General features: G+C 34.8%; 3 protein-coding genes across 3 annotated transcripts; 2 read left to right on the forward strand and 1 right to left on the reverse strand.

Moving 5' to 3' along the window:
* The first annotated feature begins 279 nt into the window (after window positions 1–279).
* Window positions 280–1,113, forward strand: LOC133785278 (uncharacterized). The gene has a single exon (XM_062224529.1). It carries the CDS (start codon window positions 280–282, stop codon window positions 1,111–1,113), a length of 834 nt encoding a protein of 277 aa, XP_062080513.1.
* A 9,053-nt stretch (window positions 1,114–10,166) lies between these two features.
* On the forward strand, window positions 10,167–16,278 carry LOC133782349 (adenylyltransferase and sulfurtransferase MOCS3). The gene is made up of 11 exons (XM_062221619.1): window positions 10,167–10,706; window positions 10,909–11,001; window positions 11,146–11,201; window positions 11,461–11,525; window positions 11,638–11,712; window positions 11,805–11,883; window positions 12,350–12,388; window positions 12,532–12,640; window positions 12,933–13,051; window positions 14,051–14,167; window positions 15,757–16,278. Exons 1-11 carry the CDS (start codon window positions 10,445–10,447, stop codon window positions 16,141–16,143), a joined length of 1,401 nt encoding a protein of 466 aa, XP_062077603.1. The 5' UTR covers window positions 10,167–10,444; the 3' UTR covers window positions 16,144–16,278.
* A 45-nt stretch (window positions 16,279–16,323) lies between these two features.
* Window positions 16,324–20,828, reverse strand: LOC133782351 (aspartate carbamoyltransferase, chloroplastic). Its single transcript, XM_062221620.1, has 6 exons — window positions 20,477–20,828; window positions 17,712–18,321; window positions 17,492–17,631; window positions 17,151–17,324; window positions 16,808–17,044; window positions 16,324–16,569 (listed from the first exon to the last, which is right to left on the reverse strand). Exons 2-6 carry the CDS (start codon window positions 18,262–18,264, stop codon window positions 16,462–16,464), a joined length of 1,212 nt encoding a protein of 403 aa, XP_062077604.1. The 5' UTR covers window positions 18,265–18,321; window positions 20,477–20,828; the 3' UTR covers window positions 16,324–16,461.
* Window positions 20,829–22,736: the final 1,908 nt, after the last annotated feature.

The raw sequence follows: 22,736 nt of genomic DNA on the forward strand, positions 1-22,736 counted from the left end.
GAATCTAGACCATCAACCTCTGTGTATCCAATATCTGGAGTTGGACATTAACTTTGAACTCAAGTCGGGCCTCATACATTTACTACCATCTTTCCATGGGCTACCAGGTGAGGACCTGAACAAGCATCTGACAGAGTTAACATAGTTTGCTCTAGTATGAAACTAGTGTTGGTAACTGAAGAGTATATTAAATTAAGAGCATTTCCATTTTCTTTGAAGGATGGTGCAAAGGAATGACTCTATTACCTTCCTCTTGGAACTGTTAATACCTGGAATGAAATGAAGACAATGTTCTTGGAGCATTACTTCCCAACATCTAAGGTTGGTAGTATAAGGAAGGAAATTTGTGGTATTCGCCAACAGACTGGGGAGTCATTATATGAGTATTGGGAGAGATTTAAGAGGCTACGTGCTAGCTTCCCCCACCACCAAATAAGTGAACAACTCCTGATCCAATACTTTTATGAAGGACTATTTCCATTGGACAGGAGCATGATTGATGCAACAAGTGGGGGAGCACTGGTGGACAAGACTCCTGCTGCAGCTAGGAGTTTAATTTCTAATATGGCAGCCAATTCCCAACAATTTGGAGTTTGTCATAAGGGTTCAGTTAAGGGAGTAAATGAGACAAACTCTAAAGTAGAGCAACAACTTGCGCAGTTAACTAGTATGGTTCAACAAATGGCTTTAGGTCAACAAGTGAAACCCTGTGGCATATGCCAGTTGATGGGGCATCTTACTGATGCATGTCCCACTCTTCAAGAGGTACAAATTGAGCAAGTAAATGTCATTGGTGGGTTCCCTGGGCAGCCAAGAAAACAATATGATCCCTATTCAAATACTTATAATGAGAGATCGAGGGATCATCCTAATATAAGATATGGAAACCAAAAACAAGCAGCACCTACTACACCACCACGGTTTAATTCTCAACAACGGCCTCAACAAGCCTATGTACCTTGTCATCAACAACCTCCTACTAGAGTCCCACAAGATCAAGAACCATCAATATCAAACATGCTTAAAACTTTGGTAGCTTCCAATATACAAACTCAAGTAATTCTTCAGAGTACTCAAGTGTCTCTCAAGAATTTGGAGAACACAATAGGATAGATTGCTACATCTCTGAGCAAGCTTGAAACTCAAAATTCTGAATGATTACCTCCCCAGCCAGAGAGGAACCCAAGAGCAAATATAAGTGCGATAACACTGAAAAGTGGTATACAATATGAGCCACCCACACAACCTTTATCGACAGCTCCAGTGCAAAATTAAGTAGTAGACAACTCCATCCTTGATGAACCATCAACACAAAAAAAATCACATAAACCAACTATGCCAACCTATGTCCCTCATCCGTCTTTTCCAAGCAGATTGAAAAAGTTTAAGAAAGAGGAATCTGACAAGGAAATTCTTCAGACTTTTCGCAAAGTTGAGGTAAACATTCCATTACTTGATGCTAATAAACAAGTACCACATTATGCTAAATTTTTGAAGGAGTTGTGCACGAATAAGAAGAAATTGAAGGGTGATGAGAAGATAAGTGTGGGGGAGAACGTCTCTGCTATTCTCCAAAAGAAGCTGCCACCAAAATGCAAGAATTCTGGAACCTTTATAATTCCGTGTATGATTGGGAATAAAAGGATTGAGCAGTGTATGATAGATTTGGGAGCATCGATTAATGTCATATCATATTCAACATATGCTTCTTTAAATTTTCGGCCACTAAAGGAGACATGAGTTATTATTCAACTGACTGATCGCACTAATGCTTATCCTTTAGAGGTAGTTGAAGATGTGCTGGTGAAGGTTGATAGAGTTGTCTTTCCAGCAGGTTTCTATATACTTGAAATGGGGGATGCATCAATACCCAATCCAACGCCGATTTTATTTGGGAGGCCATTCTTGACGACAACAAATACAAAGCTAGATGTTAGAGCAGGAATGCTGACAATGGATTTTGATGGTGAAGTTATCAAATTCAATGTGTTTGATTCTCTTGGTAAGATCAAAGGGAAGGAGACTTCATTAAAATACCCAACATAAAGATCTTGAGAGCAGCATTCAGTTGAGCTAACGACGTTAAACAAAGCAAACTTGCGGGATTTTTTCTTACCCTTTATCTTTTTTATTTTGCATTGATTTTTTTATTATTTATTTAGTATATGCCTTGAGGACAATGCTTAAATTAAGTGTGGGGGAAGGGAAAACTGTCTATTTTATTTTTATTTGTTATTTCTTTAGTTGTTATTTGTGTTTATGTTGTTTAGTTATTTTTTGTTGTTTAGTTATTTTTTGTTGTTTAGTTGTTTCTAGTGTCATTTTTTTAATTATTTGCTTTTAGGTTGTTATAAGCATGGTTATGTTGAAATTTGTCTGCCAATGATAAAACTTCTGATTGAGATAAGAATATGTCTGGGAAATTGATGAATTCTGCATGAATTGTGGGCTTAACTCTTGTGTGGTTGTTACTTAAGCTTGTTCTTAGATTTTTAAACATAATGTGTGTACAATTCGATTTACTTTTTCACTATTGTTTGGAGATATATATGCATGCTATTACTTATATATATTCTCTACTCTAGAAATTATTGATTAATTGTTTGAGGCGAAATCCTAATTACACATGATTAGGAAGATGATTAAGGCATGTTCTTTGGATCGTTTAAGCCTTTCAAGCTTACCTATGAAATTGAATATCCTAGTTTCCCATTTTTGAGCCATAATGACTAATCTTTTTCTTTTATAAGTCAATATCTAAACCTTTGTAGCCTAAAAATTTTATCTTTTTCTGTGACCCATTACACCATAGTTTTATATGATTGTTTGATTTGGTGGGTTGGGTTATGGATTGTAAGAATGGGAAGTTGTATTGGTTTGTTGGATTATAATGTGAAAGTATATGATCTACTATTTCTTCCAATGAGTTGAATTGAAAAAAAAAAACAGAGAAAAAATATGCACTGAGAAATATGAAAAAAAAACTATTGCAAAAGTATAAGTGTGGGGAAAATAGTAAGATCAATGTGGAAATAAAAAATGGAAAGATTATGTATTTTCTTGAATTGTATGGGAAGTTTGTGGGAAGATCTAGATAATAGAAGAAAAAAAATAGGCTATGGTGTGATTTAAGCTTAAATATTCATTTTTCATCTGCCTTTAACCTTAGCCTCACATTACAAGCTTTTAAAAACCTTTTGATTCTTGATTATGTGTGTTTACATTAGTGGAGAATAATTGGTTAATGTCTATGGAGTGGATGCTTTTCATGAAAATATTTACTATACAAGAGACTTTAAAACATACTTTGGCATGTATAAATTCATTCGAATGTTTGTGTTTTGGTAAGTTTGATTGTGTATAATCATAAGAGATCAAGTTTAAGTGGTAACTGGCATTGAGTTGATATTCTAAGGAATGTGGAATTCAGATTTTCTTATGAAGTATTTGTTTGATCAATTTTTGAGACAACTAACACTTTCAACAAAACCATTGCTTATGTGTTTAGTTTTTATTTTGTTTGCTCGAGGACGAGCAAATGTCAAGTGTGGGGGAATTTGATAAGTACCGAATTTGCCTATTTTTAATTCATTATTCTTCTATGATTATGCACTTGATTATTTATTTATATATTTTTAATTATTTTATTTTATTTTTTTAGGATTTCCAAGACATTTGGATGAAAACGAATGAATTTGGGATGTTTTACAAGCAATAGTTAAGCTCGGAATTACAAGTCTAAAAATTTACACTTGATTTTGATAATTTTAAAATAATCTTTTGGAAATATACCTAGAAATATAAGTTTTATATATTTTTCTTAGCTTTTCATATCTTTTTGAATCGTCCAATTTCGAGTTATATCAAGGAAGTTATGCTTAAAATACTTTCAATCACTACAGTAGAAGAAAACCAAAAAACAGGAAAAATTGCTACGGCCGTGGCCTGGTGGACAGAACGTAGTGGTCGCGGCCAGCAATGTCCCAGGTTGCAGCCGAAGCTTGATTTTCTGGAAAATACATGTTCCAGTGGTCGCGGGCGGTGATCGATTTTTCCTTAAATTTCAATTTTTAAATGTAAATTTTGGTGGGCTATAAAAGGGATTAGGGTTAACTTTGAATACAACTTTGGATTGCGAATTTTAGAGGCTAGAGCAGCAGAGGAGGGGAAAAGACATCATCGTCTACATTCTTCAATCTAGTTTTTCTTTATTCTCAAAACTCTTTTATTTTCTTTGAATATTTATGTTTGTGAATATGAATGTGATTATGGAGTAGTTTTCTTTGTAGTTGAGGATTATTTCAAAACTCTAGGCATGAGATCTTGAATGCATTGATGAATTTTATTCCTTCTATTCCCTTATATTAAATTACTTCTATTTTTCTATTTGAATGTTATGAATCTTGTAAAATCTTGTTTAGATGGCTACTAATTAGGGTTTTGCATTGTTCTACTATCATCTTAGGATTTCTATTCACCTAATAGTTTAGGATTCTAAGTAGAGTGATAAATTACAATTAGAGTATTGTGACAGACATTTTAATTATGATGAAGAATAGAACATAGGTTAAATGAATTGCATGCTTAAAGAATTTGTTGCCTAGATTAACTTGTTTCCATTGAATGTAATGCTTTTCTTGGATTAAATAGATCACATGCTTAATGGGTTTATTGCTTGGTAAAAAGGATTAATTAAGAGCGCTTAACTTTAATTAATTATATTAGGGAAACTAGGATAATTGACTGCTTAAGTGTTATCTGCGGGGTTAATAGTTTAATTGGGAGTAGGGAATATTATTCATCATTGTTGATAGATTGATTGTCGAAGGTGAAGAATAATTCTTAACTGTTTCTTTAAAATCGTATTATCCATTGTTCTTTGTTTAGTACTTTATTTTGTGTTATTAAATCTTGAAACAAAATCCCCTATTTAATTCTTGTTTTTATTTTGAATGATAAATTGAATAATAGTCCTCGTGGATTCGACCCTTACTACCACTTTACTAATAATTTAGTGAGTAATAATTTGATACAGCATACGACACCCATCAATGGTCATCACCAATGGCCTCGAAGATTTTCTTGATGGTACTTCACCCATTCCAGAGAAATTTCTTGATACCGCTCGAACATAGCTCAATCATCTCTATACTGCTTGGGAATGTCAAAATTTCCTTGTCATGTGTTGGATCTACTCTTCCCTCACCCCAGCCATGATGGGTAAGATCGTGTAGTACTTCATAGCCCGCGCCATCTGGTCTGCTCTTAACCAGATCCATGAGTCTCCATCCATGGCCACCATCCTTAGTCTTCGGACCTAGCTCCAAACTATCAAGAAATCATGTATCTCTATCTCTGAATATCTTACCAAACACAAAGAGGTTTTTGACAAGTATCCGACTCTTGATGAGCCTCTGTCTTACAGGGATCAACTTACTTATATTCTTGAAGGGCTCAGGGAGGAGTACGATAGCTTTGTCACCTCCATCACCACATGACCTGATAAACCCTCCCTTGATGAAGTTCATAACCTTCTCCTCATTTTTTATTATCGCCTTAATTCTCGTTTGGCCTCTCAACAACTTCAATTTCCTCAGGCCAACCATTCTCATTTGCCTAAATCTCATCCTTCTTTTTCCAAACCTCCATCTAATCGCCATACTCCTCCCACCCTCATTCTCCTCAACCTCAATCTTCTTTTCGTGCCGCCCCTTCCTCAGGTGTCCTTAGTAAACCTCAGTTTCCTTCCCCTTGGTCTCCTCGGTTAAACTCCCCATCTTACTCTAAACCCTAATGCCAAATTTGTGGGAAACTAGGCCATATTTCCCTCAACTGTTATCACCATACAAATCTCTCCTCATTTTGCCCCAACTTTCCTCCAAACTTTCATCCTCCTCGCTCCCCTACAACTGTTGCTATGCTCACTCAGTCTGCTTCCTTACTTCTGCCCTCTACCAACTATTCATGGTACATGGACTTCAGAGCCTCTCACCATTTCACTCCCGAATTCAGTGCTCTTGATGATGCTCAACCTTTCAATGGTCCTGATCAGGTTATGGTAGGTAATGGTAAGTCCATCAGAATTTCTCACACTAGTTCTATTATGTTGCCAAGTTTTGCATGATCTATCCATCTCACTCATGTTTTGCATACTCCTTCCATTGCTCAACAACTTATCTCTGTTACCAAATTATGTTCTGGCAATCGTGCTTTTGTTGAATTTTTACCTACTTATTTTCTTATGAAGGACCAGGTTTCGAAGCACATCCTTCTCCACTGTCATCTTGAAAATGGCCTCTACAAACTTGCTTCATCATCTCCTACTCCCCTTTCATTGTCTTCTATCGCTCCTGCTCACGCTCTTCTTGCTCATCTCGATCCACTTCAACTCTTGCATTACTGTCTCACCCACCCTTCTTTACCTATAGTCAAACATGTTTTACAATCTTGTAATGTCTCTACTAGGTCCATTTTTCACTTCTGTAATGCTTGTCAAATGGCCAAGAGCCACAAACTTCCATTTTCTATTTCTACTTCTAGAGCATCTGTACCATTTGAGCTTGTACACTCTGACTTATGGGATCCTACCCCTGAAATGGCAATAATAGGTGTTTGTTATTTTCTATTGTTCATTGATGATTATACTCGGCTTACTTGGATTTATTTACTAGCCACTAAAGATGCCACTCTTTCTTTCTTTAAGAATATGGTTGCAACTAAATTTGCCTCTAAAATCAAAACACTTTAGACCGATTAGGGTGGGGAATATCGACCTATTAAAACTCTTCTTAATCAATAAGGCATTCATCATAGGCTTTCTTGTCCATATACCCTTGAACAAAATGGTCGTGTTGAACTCAAAAATTGGGATGTTGTTGAAAAAGTTCTGGCTCTCTTAGCTCAATCCCATGTTCCTCCTAAGTTTTGGCCTTATGTGTTCCAACAGGCTGTCTACCTTATATATTGCCTCCCTACTCCTCTTCTTCAACATATATCCCCTCATGAGTGTCTTTATGCCAAAGCTCCTTCATACTCATCTCTTCGTGTGTTTGGGTGTGCTTGTTTCCCTTTCCTTCACCCTTACAATCGTCACAAATTACAGTTTCGTTCTGTTGAATGTGTTTACCTTGGCTTTAGCTCTCATCATAAGGGATATCAATGCTTTCATGTTGCAACAGATCACCTTTACATCCCATGCCATGTGGTTTTTAATGAGTCTCACTTTCCTTTTTCCTTTCTCTCCTCTCCTAGTCCTCCCACTCCCTTTTCTCCTCCTGATGCATTTCCCTTTTCACCTACCTTCTCTCCTCTGATTCCCTCTTCTTCCTATCTGTCACCTCATTCTCCTTCACCTTCTTCTCTGCCTTCCTCTTATTTTGTTCCTCTCTCGGCCTCTTCATCTCTTCCCACTCCATCTCCTCCTTCTCTTTCACCTCAAAGCTCTCAACATGATGTACCAGTGTCTGATTTTCCTATTGATGTTACTAACACTTTACCAGGTACCTCTCAGTCACCACCTGTTGCTCCCATCAACACGCATCCCATGGTTACTCGCTCCAAGGCTGGAATCCTCAAGCTTAAGACATACTTGGTTGTTGTACCCTTGTCTTCTCTTGTTGAGCCTCAGTCTTTTGGTCAAGCTATCAAACATTGTCATTGGCAGCAAGCTATGTCCATTGAATATGATGCCCTTCTTTGGAATCATACTTGGTCCCTTGTGCCACGACCACCTACATGCACTCTCGTGGGTTGTAAATGGGTATATCGAGTCAAACTTCAACCTGATGGCACTCTTGAATGGTACAAGGCTCGTCTCGTCGCCAAAGGCTTTCACCAAACTCAAGGTCTTGATTATTTTGAGACATTTAGCCCCGTTGTGAAGCCCACTAATGTTCGTGTGATTCTTGCTATAGCCTTTAGTTAGCAATGGGTTCTCAAGCAATTTGATGTGCATAATGGTTTCTTGAATGGTGATCTCTCCGAAGATGTATATATGGACCAACCTCCAAGCTTCATTTCTACTGTCCATCTCACTCATGTTTGCAAGCTTCACAAGGCTTTGATGGTCTCAAACAAAGCCCCCGTGCCTAGTACAATAAACTCAGTTCTTGCTTACTGCAGTGGGGCTTTAAGAGCTCTCAATGTGATACTTCCCTATTTTATCTTCATCATGGGTCTCTTCATGTAATGCCCCACGTCCCTATGGCTGCTTCCTAGAACGACGACTGGCCCCACAAACCAACACGAGTCTTTCCAGCGTGCTTTGTCCTCACTCACACGCCTCTTGGGAAAACTTCTCAGGAGGTCACCCATCATTAGATTACTCCAGGTCAAGCACGCTTAACTTTGGAGTTCTCAAGTGATGGGCTACCGAAAAGAAGATGCATCTTGTTGGCATAGGTAGTACCCATCAATCCATTTAAGTCATCTTCAATTGTGTAGTCCCATACCTACACAGTCTTAGAATCATCATACTTAACCTTCCCCAAGCGGTGTGGGATTGCACAACTTTACCCGGTCTTTCCCCCTACGGATCACGGGATACTGACTGTCACACTTCATATTTTTCTCTTAGTCTATATGGACGATATTATCATCATTAGTTCCGATTCTACTAAAGTACATCTCTTTATTTCTCGGTTGAATGATATGTTTGCACTAAAGGACCTTGGTTCACTCTCCTATTTTCTTTGTCTTCAAGTCACTGCTACTCCTCATTTTGTCCACTTGTGTCAACATATATATATCACTGACTTGTTACATAGAGCCTTTATGTTTGATTGCAAGCTTGCTGCCAATCCTATGTAGTCAACTGCCTCTCTTTCAGCTTTGGATGGCTCTCTTCTTGATGATCCCTCTGAGTACTGCATCATAGTTGGTGCCCTTCAGTATTGCACACTTACACGCCCTGATATTTGTTTCTCTGTCAACAAAGTGTGCCAATTTCTTCATAATTCGACCACCTCTCATTGGTAGCTTGTGAAGCGCATTCTTAGATACTTGAAGCACACCATCACTCATGGCATCACCTTTCAACCGACTTCTGACCTTACACTTCACTGTTATACTGATGCTGATTGGGCCAGTTGCTCTGACGATCGTAAAAGTACCAGCAGTTTTTGTTGTTTTCTTGGCCCCAATCTGATTTCTTGGTCGTCTACCAAACAAAAGGTGGTCTCTCGGTCTAGCACAAAATCAGAATATCGTGCCTTAGTGAATGGTGCTGCCAAAATCATTTGGATTGAACAACTGTTGTCTGAGCTGCATATTTCCTTTGCCCAACCTCCTGTTCTACTGTGTGATAATGTTAGTTCAACTCATCTTGATGCTAATCCAGTGCTTCATGCTCACACTAAACATGTGGAGATTGATTAACATTTCATTCGGGATCAAGTTGTCAAAGGCCAATTGCAGGTTGTGTTCACTCCTTCACATGAGCAACTTGCTGATATTCTGACTAAACCTTGGCCTTCTACTACATTTCATGCTCTGCAAATCAAGCTCACTGTGCTTCACTGCCCCGTTCGCTTGAGGGGGGATAATAACCAAGACAATCAAAATGACTAGTGTATAGTATTTACTGTGTACTCATATGTAGCATAAACAGTCCATTCCTTTATTTGATTTTTATTTTGTAGTCACCATTGAAAGTTGGACACCTGTCCAAACCCTTTGTATTCTACCACTATATAGTATCAATGAATAGAAACATCTCTATTGAGCTGATTTTTACACAAAACAACATTTATTCCTTGTTACCTTATATAAAACATTTTTTTTTATTATTATTGAAAAAATGTATTTTTGAAAAATCTCTTGGCAAAAGGGTGTCTCGATTGTGGCAGACTACCTTGCTAATGAATTTTTGGGCCTTATGACTTGAAAAGAATAGCAGAATTTTCAAAGGCATCTTTAACTCAGTTGATGTTATTTGAGATAAAATTAAGTTTTGAGTTGCAACTTAGGTGTACATAACCAAGTTTTTTGGGCTTTTTTTTTTTGGATCTTTATAGAGAATGGGGCAATTTTTGGCCTTAAAGTTGGGGGTGGATATAGGTTGTGGGGTTTTGGTCGCTTGTTTTTTGTGATTGTTTTGTAACTACGTTATTCCTCAACCAAAAATGACGCTCTCATTGAGAGGTGGTCAGTCTCTCACTAAGGGGTCTGTCTCTTTTTCAAAAAAGAAAAAACCTCTTTAGCTGTATAATGTCTTTAATATTCAATTTGGAGCCCAAAATGAATTAGCTGAAAGTAATTGAAAACTACATGGTCATAAATCGTTTCAACGATCTAAGCTTCAAAGGTCAAAAGTGACGTTTTTGCACCAAAAGTACTCAACGTAGAAAAATCCTTGCGTGTTGAAACTGTCGTATTGAGTTAGGGTTTTTTAAAACTCCACCAGTACAGTCTTTCTCAGGCTCAGCTCATTCATCTCTGTGCGTCCATGGAGTTCAACGGTGGAGACGCCTCTCAAATTCTCCGCGAAATAGAAACTCTCAAAGCCACTAGAACTGACATAGACAGTCGAATATCAGCTCTGGAAGCTCAGCTTCACGAGATTAACCTTAGTCATGAGAAGGACGCCGTCTCCAATGGCTCTTGTCCCCCAATATCGACTGTTGTTTCAGGTTTCGGTCACGAGTTATCATCCGATATGATTTATCGTTATAGCCGGCACCTCTTGCTTCCTTCGTTCGGAGTCCAAGGTTCTTGTTCATATAATCTACATTTACATAATTCACATGGATATATGTGTATGTATGCACTGTACAATATGAACCTTCACTGATTAAAATTGAACCTTTCAAATTCCAATAATTGATATAAATTACTAATTCAACACAAATTATCAGCAAGTTTTTTTTTTAAATGCAATGTCTTAATGGGTAGTTCTCAATTTTGTTGTAGGGCAGTCGAATCTCTTAAAGTCATCCATATTAGTGGTGGGAGCTGGTGGGTTGGGCTCGCCTGCGCTGCTATATCTTGCTGCTTGTGGTGTTGGTAAGATTTCTATATCTAGGGAGTTAGAAAAGAAGATCCTTTTGGTAATATACATCTAATAGCATTCATTAACACTGTAATTGTTGCAATTTGAACCTTTCTGAGTAATCAAGCACTCATTTCTCTTTCGGCTGTTATTTGTAGGCCGATTGGGAATCGTCGATCATGATGTGGTTGAGCTTAATAATATGCACAGGCAGGTACAAATTGGCAGCCTCCAGAACTGTTGGGATGTTTCATACTTGCACTTGTTTTGTGTGTTTTGGAAGAGAGGGTGATAATTTCCATCCATACGGGAATGCTTTCTTGTTTAGCTCTTTACATAAGTGAAGAGTTTGTATTCATTATTATTTTTACAGTGACATGATTTCGTTATGCTGCTAAAGCATGAAAGGAATTGTTTGCATTCCCTTGGGCTACCGATTGTAAAAGGCTAACTTCTACTTTGTTTTTCTTTAGATTATTCATACTGAACAGTATATTGGTCAGCCAAAAGTAAAATCAGCTGCTACTGCTTGTCGATCGTATGTTTTTTTTATGGCCTCCCTCCCTTTTAATGTTTAAGTTGCAGAATTTTATTTTTCGAGCTCATGGTATGCCTTTTCCTGCATGATTTCTGACATTGTCTTCGCTCAGGGTCAACTCTACTATTAAAATTGTGGAATACAAAGAAGCTTTACGCACCTCCAATGCTTTGGAAATTCTTAGCCAGTATCCATCATGTTATGAGTTGTTACTTTGTTTTAAAATGTTATCCCAAGCAGCTGAAAGTTGTGATATCCCTAATCAATGACATTTCTCAGATATGATATTGTAGTAGATGCAACTGACAACGCACCTAGCCGTTACATGATTAGTGATTGCTGTGTGGTATTAGGGAAGGTAAATTTTATTCTTTTGTAATCTTTTAAGCCTTGGTTGATTTACTAATATGTATTATCAACTAGGATTAAATAAACAGATAATGAAGATCCATGCTTTATTTCCTTCACTTGGACCTATGGCCAGAATGCCTGTAACTGAGAGAGGTGCCATTGGTCCTGCTCCAAAGTTTATTGGGATCTTTAACTTGTGGTAGTTTGGGCCATATACATATATAGAAGATAATGTGACAAATATTTGTAGCAAACCTAGCTTTACACTTGAATAACTGAATATCCCTTGTTGCTGCAAATATTAAAATAACTAAATAAGTTTGTCTTCCAAAATGCAGAAACTCAAATGCTGTTGTACAATTTAGCATCATTGCTTTATCTAAAGCCTGTTTTTTTTTTTTTTAATATTAGAGAAGAATCTAAGTCCTAATTATTTTCCTAGAGTATTAAACTGGTAAATTTTTTGGATGCAGCCTCTTGTATCTGGTGCTGCACTGGGACTGGAAGGTCAGGTACGTGATGCAGCAAGCTTTGTATTTTGTTCTAAAACTCTTAAAATATTATTTATAAACTAGGACTGCTTTAAATTGTAATTATTTATTCATGAAATCTTCTCAAAATTTCCAATAACAACTCTTTCATATATATTATGCAGCTCACTGTGTACAATTACAATGGCGGTCCATGCTACCGATGCTTATTTCCCACCCCACCACCTTCAACAGCATGCCAAAGATGTGCTGACAGTGGTGTTTTGGGAGTTGGTGAGTCATTGGACACTATTTCACAGATTTATTGTTGATATCTTCTGTCCCCGATAAAGTGAGGTTGGAACTTGAAACTATTGTAAAGTAAATGAGTTCATGAAATGAATAACCAACCAGGAGCGGAAAATATTTATGACATAGTTTCCAAACTTGTTGCATTAGTGCATGAGTGATTGAGACAAGGAAATTGGGCACATTTTAATAGCTTCAACATCATGCAAGTGTATTTTGTTAAATTTAATTTTAATCTTTTTGAGATCCGGGAAGCTTACATTTATGTTTATTTCAGTGCCTGGTGTAATTGGTTGCCTCCAAGCTCTAGAGGCAATTAAGATTGCAAGTGCAGTTGGTGAACCTCTCTCAGGAAGGATGCTTCTACTTGATGCATTGTCAGCACGTATCAGAATTGTATGTTTTTCTTGCTTATTAATTTTTTCTTAAGTTAAAAATCTCTATGATTATCTAGTGCATGTATGATAGGAAAGAGTATATCTTGCGTGACATGCAAAACCAGGCAAGATACAACTTTTAATTGTTATAAGCTGCTGAATTTAACAAATGGCAACCGCTAACTCTTTGCTTGGAACTTGGATTTTAGGGAGGAAAATAATATATTCCAAGACATTTTATTTTCTTTTGTTAAGATTCAAAACAATACATGATTATATTTTTTCAAAAAAAGTTTGAGAGTTAAATTTGGTGTCACTTTATAAAATTTAGACTTTTATAGATATATTTAAAAAGAAAAATATTCAAAAAGTTTTATAAAATTTTAGGAAAATAATTTCCTCCATCTTTGCCATGATTTTTCCCTCACAAAATTTTTCTTTGGTAAAATTTGAATTTTAAACAAAGTGCAACTGCTTCTTGTAAAAGAATTGTTTGAATAGGAGTAACTTTGCTAAATAAGTTTGGTTGGGATGATCTGGTTTGGCTGTGGCCTCATTTTGTTCCCTCCTACATTATGTTCTAATCAAACAACTGACTTTTATCATATTTTATTTATCCCTTCATTTGTCAGATCTTTCTCTTTTGTGTTATATGTACTTATGTTAGACCACCTATAAAAAGGAACAGAGGCCAGCAGTCTTTAATTGTTGTATGTTTAGTTACTTTGTCATTAGGCTAGCTGATGTGTCAAACCCTTAATCTGATTGGTCACTAAGTAAGATTAGTCAAGGGGTTGTTAGAACTGAACCTATAAATAGCTAGCTAGATCACTGTTTAGGCATCTGATTATTGTTTTTGTGAAGAGTAATACTCTTGTGTGGAGATATCGAAGGTCTTGAATACTTGGAACACTTTGTAACTCTCTGAATATCAATAAGATACCTTGCAAGAATTCTTTCAAGTACTGTGATTCTCTTCTTAGGTCTATCAACTTATGATGTGTATTTTGCTATGTAGGTTACAATCCGAGGAAGGTCATTACAATGTGAAGTCTGTGGTGAAAATGCATCATTCACTAGCCAACAATTTAAGGAATTTGATTATGAGAAGTTCACTCAGACTCCACTGTCTCCGGTACTTTTTCTAAACTTGAGACCCCTCTTTTATGTTTTGTTTATACAACAATTGACCTTTCCCTTTTGTCTATTAAAAAGAAATACAGTAAAACCTCTCTATAGTAATAATATTGGGACCAATATATTTTATTACTTTGAGGAGGTTATAACTTAATAGAATTGTCTATAAAAAATAGAATAAATTGTATTTTTACCTCCCGAACTATGACCACTATATGAACGTGCCTCTTGAATGATTCACGTTGTTAAATTTTTTTTCCGAATTATGCACGTTACTTAAAAATAAGACTTCTGTTAGATTTCGTCGTAAGTGTTTAACGGATTGATGATGTGACATTTTTTCTATTGATGTGGATGTGTAAAATAATTAGCAATTTTGCCCCTCGAACTTTGACCTCTACCAAATAATAATACTTTTGTTAAAAAAATTTATTTATTTTTTCTAAAAATAATAATTAAATCCTTAAAATATTAAAAATTTAATTAATAACAAATAACTCATTTTTAGTTTTATTTTTTCTTTTCTTTTACAATATAAAATAAATATATTTTATAATGAAAATTTAAAATAAATACTAAAACAAAGAAAAAATATTTAATTAAAGAGGATGACGAATGACAAAGGGCTAAATAAAAAAACTTTTAATTTAAGAGGAAGGAACCAAACTTTGTTTTAGGATTTATTTTTAATTTTTATTTTAACATATATTTATTTTATATTGTAATAGAAAAGAAAAAGTAAAAAAATTATTTGTTATTAATTAGATTTTTAATTTTTGAGTATTTAAAAACTTATTTAATTAGTATGAAACTTTTAGTATTGTTTATTTTCTTAATCTTTTAAAATGATATTTTTTATTTATTTTTAAGGATATAATTATTATTTTTAAGAAAAAAAATGGGGTTTTTTTAAAAAAAATAGTTTTAATAAAATGGGCACAATTTGGTAGCAGTCAAAGTTTGAGGACAAAATTGCTAATTATTCTACACATGGCAGTGCCACAGAAACAGTCAAAATATCACATCATCAATCTGTTAGCCACTTAGGACAAAATTTAACAGAAGTCCCATATTTCAGTAACGTGCATAGTTCAGGAGAATTTTTAACATTGTAAATCATTTAGAGGACACAATCATATAATGATCAGGGGGCAAAAATGTTATTTATTCTAAAAAATATTGTAAATATACACATTTGAATCTAAATTAAATAATAATTGATAAAACATGTCAAATTTAATGTATAGTGATAAATGAAAATGACATAAAGTTGATGTATATATTTATATAATGTTGAAAATATGCAAAGTTTAAATTGATAACTAATTTTATCATGAATTTTTAGTATATATAAGACCGTATATATAAATATATTTAATATTAAGACGGGGCATATTTTCGAAAGGCGGGATTAAGAAATATTATAATTTATTACAATGTGGAAGTTATATTATTATTTATAATTGGTCTGGACTAAAAAATTTTATGACTATATATGTGAATTATTCCAATATAGTAACACAGGGAAGTTTTGTTGTAATTACTATCTATGAGCTTGACATTAATATGGGTGTTCAATTTTTGCAGTCACCATTGAAATTAAACCTACTTGAGGAAGATTCTAGAATAAGCACCTTTGAGTTAAAGGAGAAAATAGTCAAAGGTGAAACTTATGTACTGGTCGATGTTCGTCCAGAACACCATTTCAAGATTGTTTTTCTTCCAGGGTCCCTGAACATCCCACTCCGAAATTTGGAGGCCAGACTGCCTGAAATCTCTTCAGCTTTAGAGGAAGTGGGTAATAAAACAAGGTCTGGTTCAGGTGCCCAATTATATGTAATGTGTAGAAGAGGTAATGATTCTCAGAGGGCTGTTCAGTCACTTCACAAATTGGGCTTTACTTCAGCCAAGGATATCATTGGGGGACTGGAGGGTTGGGCCAAGGATGTGGATCCAAACTTGCCTATGTATTAGTGTATTTGCTTCTTATTGGCACTTGTCAATAGACAACAATGTTACTAAAAAGGCTTACATTTTTTTAGTTTCATATTTGGACATGTATGAATAGTTATAAGCAGTTTTGGTATACAAGTTCCTTTTTTCTTTTCATGCATCTGTCATACATAGTTTTAACAGGTATAGATTTCATAAAAATGAAAAAAAAAAACCTTTTATTAATAATTGAGCATCGCATTAACTTAGGCAAAAATTCACAGTTAACAAAACAAGTTCAAACAACTCGAGCAAATTCATCATTGATGTAAAAGCTTGATGAAAAGGCAATGTCTTGCCTCACCAACCAACTAGCAAGAGTTTCAGAAGAGCCATTCTGATATAGAGGCCATTCTTTGCTTGTCTGAAATAGGCAGCTCTTGGATCCGAATCAACATCAACAGTAATCTGAAATGGTTAATGATTGAAAAAGAAAGATCAATTGTCTAAAACAGTAATCTGAAAATGCTAGGCTAAATCCCCCTATACAGCTAAAAATCACCTGTTTAGTTAGTTGTCAATTATTTGATCATGTTACCATTCTAATATGGATAGCTCAACTGGTGTTACGTGGTATTTTAACACTAGCATTTTTTTTCAACAGCTATACATATCACTCGTAAGTATCACAGATCCATATACTTACTTCATCAAGCCTAGGTAGAGGGTGCATGACTACAGCATGTTCTGGCATTGCCTCCAACACACGACGATCAACAATGTACTTGCCTCGAGCTTCCTCATAAAGATCGGTTCTCTCCCCAAATCGTTCCCGCTGAATGCGAGTTTGATAAACAACATCACATTTGGAAGCTACTTCCATTAAATCAGCACTTTCTTCCCATTCAATGTTCATGGATGTCAAATAATCTTTTATATCATCCTGAAATAAAAAAAAAAAGTTAATGAAAGTGTTAAAGGATCATAGATTGATCACTCTCGTATTAGATTCAAACGAACAAAAACATAGTAAAAAAGTCTATTAGCACCTTCATCTTCACCACATCGGGAGAGACAAAGTAGATCTTCACGTCTTCATACTTTGCAAGTAAGTAAGCAAGTGACCTCACTGTCCTTCCATTAGCAAGATCCCCAACAAGCCCAACTTTAATTCCATCCAGTTTTCCTATTTCTCTTTCAACGGTATAGACATCTAAAAGAGCCTGTTCATACAAAAATCACAGAAGCACATCAACAAAAGATGAAAAATCAATCAAGATTTAATCTTACTGTGACCTTACTAAATCGACATGTTATGATCATGCTATGGTGGCCTAAGTATTAAGTCTTCTAGTTCACTAGTCAAATGCAAGGATAATTTTCTCCATACTTGAGTTGGATGTTGTCCAGGACCATCTCCTGCATTGATAACAGGGATGCCAGCAGTGGCAGCAGCTCTTTTAGCAGCACCACTTTCAAAGTGCCGCATTACAATTATATCCGAGTAACTCTCAACAGTTCTTATAGAATCTGAAAATCAAGATCAAAATCACAAGCAACTTAGGGAAAATCACATCAAGGGACTCAGTAAAGACAAAATGAGAGATTACCTTCAAGTGTTTCTCCTTTTGCTGCAGAGGAAAACTCCCGAGCATTTTCAGTTGTTAAAACTTCCCCACCTAACCGTTTCATGGCAGACTCAAAGGAAAGCCTAGTTCTAGTAGAGGGTTCATAAAAGAGGGTAGCCATTAGATAGCCTTTGAGGATTTGGCTTCCTGGTGATTTCTTTTCAATTTTCTCCATATCTCGAGCAACTTCAAATATAGCATTAAGAATATCTCTATCGAATTGTTGAGCTTCAATCACATCATCGAGTTGAAACTTATTTCCCAATGTAAAAGAAGGTGAATTTTCAATTTCTAGCGCACGGCAGAGAGTTCTATTATGTTTTGATAATCTTTCAGTTTCTTCCAATATCAAGGACTTCTCACTGTGCAAAGATCTTGGATGTTTGAGATACATTAACATAGAGCAACCCAGTTGATTAGGCGTAAGATTTTGATAATTGCACATGAATTTCTTAGAGCATGTCTTTGTTTTTTGAGAGCACATGCCCTCTTGAAATGAATATGTAAACAGAGAAGAAGCAGCAGCCATGGCCATTTACTTTTAGATTAGCAAGACAAGATCAACTCGTTTCTCTTAAGCACTTCAAAGGTCCTACAAATAGATAGATATATGAGGAGAAAACAATAAGATTAGTTCATAAAATGGAATTGGGAACCACAATTTATATTTATACAATGCAATACATTCATTCCCCCCATTAGTTAAACTATCGGAATTAAAATCCCAGCTTTTTTGACAAGCAGAAAATTTGAAGACAGGAAAATTGAACTTAATTATCATTGGTTGCAGAATCACTAAATGATGCACTAGTAACAACACGTAATAAATTATCATAATTTTCAATGTATTACAGACAGAAAAGGGCCAGAAAATTAAGATATAAAATCAACATAACTAAAAATTTTATACTAAGACCAAAATCTAATAGATTGAAATGGCATATCATATCAATGATAAAACTTCTAAATGAGAATGTAAATGCAAGAATCACCACAGAAATCATTAAACTGTACAAATTAAAAAATTTTGTAGAAAAAAAGGTATCAAAAGGCACAATTTTATCTTATTGTTACCATACAACCACAGGTAGAACCAAATGAACCCTCTTTGATAAGAAATGAAAAACTGAACCAAAGATGTTTAGACCCCACTCAACAGACCATATAGGTTCAAACTGCGACTGATTAGAACGAAAACCGAAATTACCTTAAAAAAGAATCAATGGGATTTCAGAAATCAGTTCGTGACTCTTAAGGACAAATTGGATAGCGATTGGAAAAAGTGTAATTTAAAAAAAATGTGAATTTGAAATGAAAATATAAATTTAGTGTCTGTAAACTGATAGACCATCAATACGTTACACATATGCTAGGTGATCTGCTGGTAATTAGTGGGCAGATTTGGGATTGGTTATTTATGGGAATTAGTAATTTTATTTATTTGCTGTTTCTATTTTGCTCATTGTTATGTTTGGTATGTTTAGGGAAATAAATGGGATGAGAAAGAAAGGTGAGGGATGTCTGATTTTTTATGTAATTGAGCAATAGCTCTTGGGAGAGAAACCAGGTCTCTTGAATATCCTGGGCTGTTAATTTCTGATATTCAATAAAGATTGTCTCCCTTATTTCCTTAATTTGTCTCTGTTTCTCTAAAATTTTGCCATTGGGCACTTCGATACACGATTGTTGTGTATTTTAAACATGTTTCTAAAAATATGATTGGTTGCATGGTTTGTCAATTGTTTTCTAATTTAAAAAAAAATGAATTTGTGATTGATTGACAATCTGAAAATATAACAAAAATAGAGTGTGATTGGTAGAATTGAATATAAAAACTATTTTATAATTGGAACCTAAACTTAATACATTTCTTTTAATTAAAATCCATACCACATTTGTCATGAAATATCATCTCTAATAATTTCTTTATTTAAACAATTTTTACATAAATTTTTATTATAGAAAATTGTAGATAAAATCAAATAAACTCATATATATTATTATGTCCATGTACAAATACTATATCATCTTAGAAACTAGAAAGTTTCTTCAATATTCTAAACACAATGTAGAATAACATGAACCAAGTTGATTTTTCATCAATGTCTATACATATAACAAAGATGACATCAATCAGGCTTTGACAATTTCCATTCCTTAGCACTGCCCATATATAAGATTAATAGCCATTGGCATGATTACTTTCCAAACGATTACTTGCAAAGCTAGCTTGTGGCATAGCTATAGCTTCACAACCCATACACATACAAGAATGTACGATAACAAAAAAGAGAGAAGATGCAAACAATTTGCAGTCCCATCTCATAGGCAACAAGCCCAGAACCACACCAGTACAATTGAGAGCAGAAATGTATACATACAGAGAGATATATATTCAATTAGAGAGAGTAAGTGGGGTGTATTTGGTTCATTTTAATTGAAAAAATTCAAATCATCTCATCTTTTACTTTACTTATCCTTTTACTTATTGGAATATCATAACATTCAAAAATATAAAAAGAAAAGACAGAAGCTCATGCAGATTCTTCACAGACATTTTATCACTTGCAAAGTACAAAAAAGTTGCTTCATCACTAGCCCTTACTATAACCAATTCTTCACACAGACATTTTATCAAACATTATATTTATCAACTAAAACACTATGACACAATATCAAAATACAGCTATAAAATGGAATGAAATTCAGCCCCCAGAAAAAAGAAAAGAGAGAGAAGAGATATTTACCGTGATAGCTGAGTGGAGGAACGGTGAGTTGGTGACTGAGGCACACTGTTGTCGACAATCCGCTTAGGAGTAGCGGCTGCTTGGGGCGCGATGATGAACAACGGTGGAGAAGCAGCAAGCTTGAGGTGTTCTCAGAGGTGAGGGGAAGAAGAAGAAGAAGAAGAAGAAGAAGAAGGGAGGCAAGCCTGGCGAGGTAACAGGAAGAAGAGAAAGGATGAAAGGAGGAGAGATATCGTCAACAGATAGAGAAAGTGTCAGGGAAAGTTGTTCTTCTCTCTCGCAAACACTGTTTGTTTGCCGGGAAAAACTGGTGGAAACCCCTAAGAATAAAGATGTAGGGTTTAAGGTTCCAAAAATAATATTAAAAAAAATCAACGTCAAGAAAAATAAAGGTGTTTTTGAGTTTATATGTTAACTGTGTAACTTTCATTTTTCAAAATTTATCCGCACTAAGTTTTTCCTTTAAATAAACTTTTATATCCAAATAATGTCCTTTTATTTTTAATTAAAATAATAAAAAATTAGATTTGAAAAAAAAATTAATAACAAAAACGTGTTCAGCCCTCGATCATTCTTCCATCCACCATTTCTTTTTCAAAATCTATTCAAATCCTATCAAATCTCTCCAAATGTATAAAAATATTATTTTATGACACATTTACATACTGATTTCAGTGACATTGTTAGAAAAAAATGATTAGATTAAGGTAAGTACATGAGAAACCCTAATTTTTAAATTTTTTATTTGAATATGAAAACAAAGAACGTTGTATTTTATTTGTTTAAATGTTTATTTTTTCATATATATATATATGTGATAAAAATAACTATAAAAGTACCTTGTTAGCTATATTATAGCCATTTTGTGGTTTTTGAGTTGAAAATGGTGATTTTTTGAAATGAAACTCGCGAAGAAGATGATGCGCAGATCTCGACAGTTTACAGTTGAGCTCGACTGTGTTTAGTCGAGAAGACAGTTACAGTAGAGCTCGACCAAACATGGTTGAGATACTAGTAGAGCTCAACTGTTGCTCAATTATTGCTGGTTAAGAGAGTAGTTGAGGTTAACTGGACTTGGTCGAGATTAGTATTTTATATTCTGAATATTTCTTGATTTGAATGTTAGAACTAAATATTTGTATTTTGTTTGCTTACAAGTTTGTTTCTTCATAAATATGTGGTAAAAATAACAATTAAAGTATAATGCAACCCATATCATTACCATTTTGTGGGTTTTGAGTTAAAAATAGTGATTTTGCAAAGTGAAACTCATGAAAAAGATGATATTGCTTAATTCTTGCCTTGGAACAATCAAGCTCAACTAGGTAGAGACGTTCGAGATAATGGTAGAGTTCAACTGTTGTTTTACTGTAGTTGGTTGAGATACTAGTAGAGCTCAACTGAACTTGGTTGAGATTTATATTTTTAATCTATAAAATTGTTCCATCAACATTTTTGTCAAAAAGAGAGATTACATTCTTTGTAAAAAAAAAAGAAGAAGAATAAATTCAATCGATATGTTGATTCTAGTAGTAGAGCTCAACTGTTGCTCAACTATAGTTGCCTGAGATACTAGTAGAGCTCAACTATTGCTCAACTACAACTGGTTGAGATATTAGTAAAGCTCAATTGTTGCTCAACTATAGTGGGTTGAGATACTAGTAGAGCCTAACTAGACTTGGTTAAGATTCGTATTTTTAATTTTGAACTTATTAATTATAATTTTAACATCAAATATATTTTCTAATGTTAATAATCTATTCTCGTTACAGGAATGACTCGAGTGGTAATCTATGCTCAATATGATGGGGAATGGAAGGATGAGCAAGGGTTGTATAAATGGTCACCAAAGAATAAGGAAGTTATATCTATCATTGTTGATGACTCCAATATTACTTTTGAGGTGTTATTGGTGAAATTGTATAAGAAGATTGGGGTGAATCAAAATGATATCGAATTGAAAATAAGTTACTTACCTATCATTGCGGGAGAAAATTTGCCACCACTCATTTTACGAGGGGATGAATGTCTTGCAGCTTATCTTTTGGATTGTGGAGAGAACAATCGTAGAGTTGCACTATGTGTGGAGCTCATTAAGAGAGAAGATATATGTGACATGGAAGTTGAACGCGGCATGAAAGAAAATGAAAAAATTTTAGTAGATGATTACTTTGAAAATAATATTTGTGATGCTACTTCTGCACCAGACGAAAGTGGTGTTAATCTGGGTTGTGAACCTGTGGACTTTCTTAACAAAAGG

Source organism: Humulus lupulus, chromosome 6 (assembly GCF_963169125.1).
Source record: "Humulus lupulus chromosome 6, drHumLupu1.1, whole genome shotgun sequence".
In the NCBI taxonomy this organism is placed as follows: Eukaryota; Viridiplantae; Streptophyta; class Magnoliopsida; order Rosales; family Cannabaceae; genus Humulus; species Humulus lupulus.

Bases quoted from the DNA above. Each gene is read 5' to 3' on its own strand.
- LOC133785278 (XM_062224529.1), top strand. From the start codon at position 280: ATGAAGACAATGTTCTTGGAGCATTACTTCCCAACATCTAAGGTTGGT.
- LOC133782349 (XM_062221619.1), top strand. From the start codon at position 10,445: ATGGAGTTCAACGGTGGAGACGCCTCTCAAATTCTCCGCGAAATAGAA. The intron at 10,707-10,908 runs GTTCTTGTTCAT...ATTTTGTTGTAG, and splicing joins TCCTTCGTTCGGAGTCCAAG to GGCAGTCGAATCTCTTAAAG. The intron at 11,713-11,804 runs GTATCCATCATG...GACATTTCTCAG, and splicing joins GCTTTGGAAATTCTTAGCCA to ATATGATATTGTAGTAGATG.
- LOC133782351 (XM_062221620.1), bottom strand. From the start codon at position 18,264: ATGGCCATGGCTGCTGCTTCTTCTCTGTTTACATATTCATTTCAAGAG. The intron at 17,045-17,150 runs GTGCTAATAGAC...TTTTTATTTCAG, and splicing joins CCGATGTGGTGAAGATGAAG to GATGATATAAAAGATTATTT. The intron at 16,570-16,807 runs GTAAGTATATGG...TAACCATTTCAG, and splicing joins CTCTACCTAGGCTTGATGAA to ATTACTGTTGATGTTGATTC.